Raw genomic sequence first — 9744 nt, 5'->3', positions numbered from 1 at the left:
TTTACCGGATTTCTGTTAAAAAGACGAACAAGAAGAGTTGATTATTTTCCGATAAAATTTGTACATGACTACAATAAGTCGATATTAACATCGATAAATTTTGTAAATGACTATCCATAAGTGGATTTTTATTTGGACATAATTTAAGGATTATTTAAAATTTTAACAACCCAATCATTGAGCTTTGTTATGTCTGAATGAGAACATAATAATTGAAGTCAAAATTAGGTCATTCATTACTCCTCATCTTATCCCCTCCTGTACTCTCCATCGTGATTCGTGGCGGCTCCATTTTAGGTAAATCCGTAACCTAAATTATCTTTTTAGTGTTTTAGGGTTCCTCCATTGTTTCAGTGGTTTAAGCTCTAACACAAGCTCACCTTTGCAATTAATTGTTTGAAGTGATGCACATTGGGAATTTGGGTTTGTGATAAGCTTAATTAGTTACTAATTGCTAATAGATTATGTAGTTGTTGCTGATTGTTTTGGTTTGGTAGTTAGTCATAAGCTTAATAGTTTTGGTTATTTGGGAATTTGGGTTTGTAATTGTTTTGGTAGTTAGTCATAAGCTTAATAGTATATGCTCTGTTTTTGACCATCATGTCACTTTCTTTTTGCAGCTTGTTTTATATCAAAATATGGATAGGTCATGGTTAAAAGCTGATAGAAGAACAAGAGAGTTTGAGAATGGAGTGGACGATTTACTTATGTTTGCCTTTGAGAATGGATATAACGAAGACAAAATAAGTTGTCCATGCTTAAAGTGCGCACATAGCAAATCTTGGAAAGCTCGGATTGTTAAAAACCATCTGTTTCAAAATGGTATTGATGAAACGTATACTCGCTGGATATGGCACGGGGAGCCAAATATTGTAGAAAGTCCTGTATTGGATGAAAGTGACAACTCGGTATCTTCTAATTACCAATTCTGCACAAGAATGGGTGAAGCTGACGATGATGATGTTCTTTCTTCAGATTCTTCAGATTTCATCAACCATGTGAAAGGTGAGCATGAACCTCTTTATCCTGGTTGTGAGAATTACACTAAGATGAAAGCTTTGGTTAAGTTATTCAACTTGAAAGTGAAGCATGGTATGTCGGATTCATGTTTTTCTGATGTTCTATTATTGATTGGGTCTTTGCTACCAGAAGGCAACAATGTCCCTTCTTCTTTCAATGAAGCGAAGAAAACCTTATGTGCATTAGGAATGGGTTATGATAAGATACACGCATGCCCGAATAATTGTCTACTATATCGTGGGCCACAAGATGAAGATGAGACTACTTGTCGCATATGTAAGGCCTCTAGATGGAAACTGAATAAGAAAGGAGAAGAACAAGAAGGAGTCCCTGCTAAGGTCTTATGGTATTTCCCCTTGATACCAAGAATAAGAAATTTGTTCAATACACCAGCGATTGCGAAGGACATGACTTGGCATGAGACCGAACGACAACAAGATGGTAAAATGAGGCATCCAGCAGACTCGCAAACATGGAAGGATGTCAATCAAAAGTGGCCTGATTTTGCATCGGAGAGTAGAAACCTCCGGTTAGCTTTATCCGCCGACGGTTTCAATCCTTTTCGTGGAAACCGTACTGATCACTCAAGTTGGCCAGTTTTGCTATCGGTTTACAACCTTCCACCTTGGCTCTGTATGAAAAGAAGGTACATTATGCTTTGCTTGTTAATATCAGGACCGACCGAGCCTGGAAATGATATAGATGTGTTCCTTCAACCACTTATTGAAGATCTGCAGGAGTTGTGGCGCGGGAAACAAGTGTACGACGCATATAGACAAGAGTCTTTCGTACTTAGGGGCATATTATTATGGACAATAAGTGACTATCCGGCCTTGGGGAACTTGTCGGGACATGTAGTTAAAGGATATAATGCTTGTATTCTTTGTGTTGATAAAACAGAGGCTACTAGGCTGGTTCACTATCGGAAGACGGTAGTTATGAGGCATAGGAGGTGGTTGCCTCGTCATCATCCGTATAGAAATCAAAAGGCAGCTTTTGATAATAGCGTTGAGACAGGTGCTGGTCCTATTCCATTAACTGGTGAGCAGGTTTTTGAAAGAGTACAACATCTAAGGGACCATGTCTTTGGTAAGACACAACGCCAACATAAACGGAAGAAAGGTGATGCTAGACCAGTTTGGAAGAAGTTATCTATCTTCTTTCAACTTGAGTATTGGAAATTTTTGCCAGTTAGGCATGTTCTCGATGTGATGCACATCGAGAAAAATATATGTGAGGCTTTACTTGGAACTTTGCTAAATATTCCCGGAAAGACAAAAGATAGGGAGTCAGTCCGTCTCGATATGGCAGAAATGGGAATAAGAATGGAGCTAAGGCCAAAAACTCCCGGAAAGAAAGAGAAGGTACCTTTGGCTGCATGGAACTTATCAAATGCTGAAAAGAAGGTAGTTTGCTCATCATTTCTTCAAATGAAGTTACCGGATGGATTTTGTTCAAATATCAAGAATCTTGTAAATATGGAAAAACTTCGGCTTGTTGGAATGAAATCTCATGATTGCCACACAATATTGCATCATTTGCTTCCAATTGCGATTCGGTCGGTACTGCACAAAAAAGTCAGGTGCACAATAATAAGGTTTTGCCTTTTCTTCAAGGCAATTTGCAGCAAAGTCATCGATGTAGATAAATTGAAAAATATGCAATCTCAGTTGGTGGAAACATTATGCCAGCTGGAAAAACACTTTCCCCCTTCGTTCTTCGATGTCATGATCCATCTCTCAATTCATCTTGTGAGAGAGGTTAAGCTTTGCGGGCCAATCTTTCTACGTTGGATGTATCCTTTTGAGAGATATATGAAGGCGTTTAAAGTATATGTTCGAAATGCTGCTCATCCCGAAGGTTGTATTGCCGAGGCATATGTTGCCGAAGAGGCCGTTGAACGTTTGGTCAATTTTGAAGAAGCTACCATAGGTTTGCCAAAAAATGATAGGCATGAGCAAAATGCAATAAGCAAACCTTTATCTGGTGCGACAATGATCAAGCCAAGCAAAGAGGAATTGCATCTAGCACACTTATGTGTTCTGCAAAATAGCAATCACATGAGGCAATATTTTGAGTAAGTTACTAACATATGTGTGTGTGTGTGTGCATTTTGTTATTTTCTCATTATCTGCAATTCGGTAAATATATTGAAGCAATTGATTTTACTTGTAGTGAACATATGGCATCTTTAATGCTAAGATACCAGCAGCATGAAAATGACGAGGTGTGGCTAAAAACCAAGCAGAATGAACAATTCCCCGAATGGTTCAGGAAAAAGGTAAGTTTTATTTATGTGTTTATTACCTTGTTATGTAGTCCTGATTAAAAACAATACAGACAAGTAATATAAGAAGTCGAAGACATCCAATAAAAAATAAAAACACAGACCTAAAAAAATTGTTTAATTTTTTTTTATTGTACAGATTGAGACGGAATTGCTCCATGACCATAATAGCATAGGTGATGATATAAGGTGGATGGCAGAAGGGCCTAACAAGAATGTTCCTACGTTTAGTGGTTATAAAATCAGCGGGGTTATTTATAGCACCAAGGAGCGTGATAATAATAGACAAGTACAGTGTAGTGGTGTTTGTGTTGTTGCAGATACATTAATGCCTTCCGAAAAATTTAAATCTGTTGAACATACTTCACATACCTATTATGGAGTTATAACAAGTATATGGGAGCTAGACTATAATAATTTTAGAGTCCCTATATTTCGTTGCAATTGGGTAGATATGAACAAAGGGGTTAAGGTTGATGAGTTGGGATATACATTGGTTAATTTAAATAAATTAGGATTTTCAAATGATCCTTTTGTTCTAGGGAAACATGTTAAGCAAGTTTGCTACATTGATGATACTCTTGAAAAATTTTGGTCTGTGGTGTTGAAAGTCCCGGAAAAGAACTTTTATGACCACTGTGATGATGAAAATGAAGGCTCTGTAGAAATAGAACTTGAGAATGAGCTGCAGTTGCCCGTGTTCCCGAATGTTGATGAACTGGACGATGAAAATACTAGCTATATGCGAGAGGAAGAAGAATGGATTCAACTTCCATAGTGGTAATATATATAATTATTTATAGATACTTGAGTCCATGTACCGCTCACTTTATTCTTTTTGTAGGTGAAGCTCCCATTATCCATGTGTACTGCTCGTGAACCCCTTGATGAGATTACTTTTGCCGTGATAAAATCATCATCTAGTTGACTGAGTTTTCAATTTGTGAATGCTGCTGGTTGATGCTCTTCTTATAATAGATGATGATTTTATCATAGCAAAAATAATCATTCGGCGGACATACAAGTATGGCTAGCTTCTACTGCAGAAACAGGGCTTGGAGATATGTTATCTACTGCAGAGGATAAATTATAAAATTTTCCACATCAAACTTGTGCAAATTAATGTTGATCACTTGTTTTTGTGTTTATGCAGAATTACCAGCATACGGCGGTTGTCAAGGCGTGCAAAATTATGGCTAAGCAGCATGCATGTTACCAAAGGCAGTAAACAAGGATTGTGTTTCCATTTTCATTGTAATATTCACTACTAAACAACTCTGTCTTGTATATATGGAACAATGTAATTTGAAATCTCTGTCTTGTTTAATTGAAAGTGTATGGTTTGCCAATTTTGAGGAATGGCTTTCAATTTTGATTGAGGATCTCTACTTTGTTGTTGGTTGGACCTTTGTAATATGTGCAAGTCAATTTTTTTTCCATCTTTGCTGTATAGACAACGGTTTCTTTTGCTAATCAGTAAACTGTTGTATGAACCTCTATTATCCCATAATGTTAATAACCATTGTCTATGAACTTTGCTTTCTACAATGGTATTTTAAATCTATTGTTTGATAGAGTCTAAGATATCAGTTTTAGTAAACCATTGTCTAAATTAGACAACAGACTTGTCAAAAACTGTTGTCTTAAGATGGAATGAATTTTTGTACATACAACATGCATGCAACATTATGTAAAAGGGTTACAAACAACAGCTCGTAAAATAACAGTTGTCTTAAGATAGAATGAGTTTTTGGACATACAACATTGGTTCACGCTTGTTTAAAATAGTCATAAACAACAGTCCATGAAATCACAGTTGTCTAAATAAGTCAAATCGAAAAGCTTAGACAATAGTGTGCAAAAACCTCTATAAACGTTGTCGGATGGAAAGCAAGACAACTGTTTTTTCATAGCGAAGAAAACCCCGTGGTTTGATTTTTTGGGACAACGGGTATATTTTGAACCGTTGTCTCATGACAGTTGTGTGAATGAGATTTTGGTGTAGTGTACGCAAGTTTTCCAACAAATTTTGGGTCTTTTTACAAGGTGGGTATGAAATGCAAAGAGAACATTATTTTGTCAAATGTGTACCAAAATATAATTTCATTATTTTTTTTAAGATGAATAAAGAGGATATGTACAAAAATTACTTCTAGAATTTCCTTCTTTGAATAAAATTATTAATATTAAACTTTAATTCAAAAAAATAATTATTTTAAAAAGATATGTAAAATTATTAATATTACATGAACAAAGTTCAAAAAACATGTATTATGGGATGAAATATATTCTACTAAATTTGGCCTAAGATTTTATGTAATTCATCATTTATATTGACTTTGGTATGAAATGACTATTATGGCCCAATAAGCATTTTTTTCTATATAACAAATAGTAGAAAATGACTACTTAAATTTCATACCAACTTTGTAATTTTTTAGTTATGATTTGAATCTACGGATTATATTAGTGTTAGAAAATAATTTTCTTAAAAAAAATATTTTAATAATCATGCAAAGTAATCATTTAAGAAGAAAATTATAAGCTTCTAACTTCAGTTGAGAAAATTTTATAATGAAAATATGTTTTCGACAAATAATTAATGCTGACAAAAATATATTAAAATTATTTAAACATCATTTACATTACTTATATTTTGTACTCACCATTTTTTATAGTTGTTTGAGTAATTTTAATCCAAATTAGTTATTTGAATAAACATTTCTTTTCCTGCAAATATTTTAAGAAAATATAAAAAAATTATAAGATCACCAAATTCCAAGAAAAACTATTAAAAAAGGAGATCAAAATTTAAATTCAAAGTTTATCAAATCCCAGAACATACCTCAATTTGTGTCCAAAGGCGGAACCTACCCATGTGGTAGGAATTGAGTTGTGATTTCCTGAAAATTAAAAAATGGTTTATAAAACTTCAAAAAAATTGGTTTCAAAAGTTGTTGATATTAGTAAATAACTATCACATTTTTTCCATTAGTATTTCATATGAGAGTTTAACAAAAATGACCTCATCACTATTTATTGATGAATACTTCTAATCAATATTGTTCATATTAGTATTTTTTTTGATATTATAGCATATGTATTAGGATTCCTTATTGATTTTATCTTTTTATTCATTGTGTGTAAGTGTGGAGAAATTAGGTTAACACTAGTAGGTTAACACTTGTGCATTTATTTTATCATACGTATAACCTACAAGCTCTCAAGATATTTGCTCATGTACAGCTAGAGAATTTTATAATAAGTTTTTATTCAATAATATAAAAACTGTTGTTCATTATTGAGTACATAATTGGATTTAATTGTTATAATTATATTGACCCCCTCTATAGGTAATTAAAGGCCTAAAAATTGATATGAAAGCTTGGTGTTTATATAAAATCACTTTAAGATGGAGAAAATAATCATTAATGGGAGATAATGAAACTCAATAAAATGTGCGGTCACCATTAGCCATAAACCAAATCAATAACAATATGAGGAGATATGAAAGCCTCAAATTTCCAATCTTGAAAATTAATAAATATCATTTATGTAAAGTCGAGATGACTATATGTCTGCAGGTAACAGATGGTGAATACGGGAAGGGATTTATGATGGACCTCATTAGCCCATGAAACTGGTTGTTGCTATTAGTGGTCAAGAAAAAAAATGTAAAAGTCAAACATTTTTGCATAACAATTTAGACAGTGTGATGTGCCCTAGGTTTATTCGATGTAAAACAACCAAGGAAATTTGAGACACTTAGGTGGTTAAGTGTAAGCCACAACGGCTATCAAGAAGATTCCAAGGAGAATACTCAATCACCAGTATGAGCACTTTGACTCAAAAGTTGATGAGTCTTTTTTTGAAATCTATTATAGATTTCAGATATTGTTGAATGATTTGTGACTTGTTGACATAGAGTATGATCCAGGAGATTCAAACTTCAAGGTTATTCTTGCACTCCCTCAAAAGTGTGACTTGAAATTTATATCAATAAGGGATAACTATGATCTTGAAGACACATCTCTAGTTGAGATATATGGAATTGTGAAAACTAATGAACGGGAGATGGAGTAGAAAAGTAAGACCAAATGGGACAAGAGAGAAATTTTCAAGAAAGAGCCATTTCAAAATAAAAGGCTATGATTGTATAGTCTGAAAATACTCATGATGACCTACAAAATTATTGAGGAAGTGAAATTGATCATGGTAATGATGAAGATATCCTACAAATTGATGCTCTTTTAGTTAAAAAGTTTAGAAATATGGTCTAAATAGACTTTAAAAAAAATGTTTTTGAAAAAAAGGCTGTAGTTCCTCGAACTTTACGGTGATAAGAGGAATTAAAGGAAGAATGATGGCAAGGATTACGATCAAGTGCTATAATTGTGATGAAGTCGGACACTTTGTTGCTCATGCATAAAGCCAAACTTTGAGAAGAAGCAAGCGTTGATCAGCAAGAAGAAGAATTCGAGCAAGTTTTGACCAGAAGAACAATTGGGACGATACATTACAAGAGTATAAACTATGCTCACAAAAAATTGCATAATGTTGTGTATTTCTAACAAAGTAAATTTTATTTTATATATGATTTAACTTTTTTCTATTATAAAGGGCTTTTCTTAATTTTAGGTAAAAGTTACAAATTAAATTAATGGAGATTAAATAATTTAAACATTTATATTTTATTTTGTTGAATGATATTATCTTGTTAAACTAACACGGTTGAACAATCAACTTTTGGAAATTTATATGAATTATTCATAGTAAAGTCAATATTTATTTAAATTGAAATGATATCAATTAGTGTAAATTAGTTTTTTTTATTTTCTTGCTAATAAAATATTTTAAACACATTATTGAGACGTCATTTTAAGGATAAAATAAAGAACATGAACTCATAAATTGTTATGATAAAAACAAACACATTATTCTCAAATCTACTTACTCAAACTTAAATAATCATCATAAACATATTTATGTTTGCAAAATAAATTGAACAAATTAAATACTTAATCTTTAATTATAAAGTAACTTATATAAAATATGTAAATATCAAGATTAATGAATATTGATATGTCTTTTCTAAAAAAATACACAACTTTAATAATTGAATAAGAAAATATGTTATATACTGAATATGAAAAAAAAATTATTTTATCTTTATCACCTCCCAACAACACCTAGTATTTTACAAAAAATATAAGTTTAAACAATTCGATAAAAACAATGAGCAATTATGGAGGATCCAATTTAAAGTCCAATTATATAACAACTAAATCGACTAATTATTATTGAATCAATATTTGTAAATAAGGTACTTAATATTGATAAAGGATATATTAAAATAAATTATATTTAGTGTTAAATATAAACCATAAAAAAATTGAAAAACTCGTCTGATTCGATCTTAAGAAAGTCATATTTAAAAAGGCCCGAAGCTGTCTGAACATATATTTTATTATAAAACTTTGCTTCTCTCCTAATGAGAAAAAACTTGGATTAACTCAAATTCGGAATTTTAAAAATATAGAAATAATTTTTTTGATAGTTTTATTTTTCATCCAATTTTTTACACTTAAATATTTTGGGATAAAATTCTAAATCGGATAAAATTTTACACATCTTTAATATATTTAAAGAAAATTTATCAAATGTACATTATTTTTCGAAGATACGAAAGGTAATAAAATTAAGTTTTTTACATATATCTAATTTGGACGTGCCCATTCTTGGGCCTCAAAATTTTGTATAAAATCTAAATTCATTATTTTTTTAGAAAAATTGATTTGATCCAAATTCTAAATATGTAAATTAATTAAGCCACCCTTAAAACTATTTAATTTATCTCTATTTAAATTATTAAATATTTATCTTTTAAGTTGAAATGAACATTTATCTTTTTTAGTTGAAATAGATTAGTCAATTAAATTATAATTATTATGTTCCCACTATGGCTTATTAGCTTTCTATTCTACCAAAATTTTATTTTCGTTTGCTCATAGAACCAATAGTATTTCTCACTTTGTAAGTCAAGAGTTATTATTGCTATTTAAGCAAGCAAAATAACTTCTAATTGGATTTATCTTCTTGTACCTAGATAATCCATCAAGAAACTAACAATTCATGTTTTCAATAGAATTAGTCACACCAAAATTCAAGACTTGTTCCACTAAAACCAAGTCCTGACAACACTTCAAATACTCATTTGAATTTGATAAAATATACATAAAAATAAGTCAAGAAAGAAAGGTGCAAATCAATGCAAGAAGCAGTGTTTAAGATATAGTAAGTCTAATATAGACCACCCCACATGAAGCATGTTTTTTACATAGTATTTAGCATAAAATGATTTAGAAATAGTTGCTGCAATCACTAATGGGAAATTTGGAGGATGGAATCATTGGCATGTTATCGTTAATTCGGACGAT

At 31.7% G+C, this 9744-nt stretch overlaps 1 protein-coding gene across 1 annotated transcript; it reads left to right on the top strand.

Moving 5' to 3' along the window:
- The first annotated feature begins 638 nt into the window (after positions 1-638).
- LOC141702655 (uncharacterized) lies at positions 639-3101 on the top strand. The gene has a single exon (XM_074506296.1). The coding sequence runs from the start codon at positions 639-641 to the stop codon at positions 3099-3101; it is 2463 nt and encodes an 820-aa protein (XP_074362397.1).
- Positions 3102-9744: the final 6643 nt, after the last annotated feature.

This window comes from Apium graveolens, unplaced genomic scaffold (genome assembly GCF_009905375.1).
Source record: "Apium graveolens cultivar Ventura unplaced genomic scaffold, ASM990537v1 ctg5430, whole genome shotgun sequence".
NCBI lineage: Eukaryota > Viridiplantae > Streptophyta > Magnoliopsida > Apiales > Apiaceae > Apium > Apium graveolens.
Note: the sequence above shows the minus strand (reverse complement) of the source record. Positions and strands in the feature narration are given on the sequence as shown.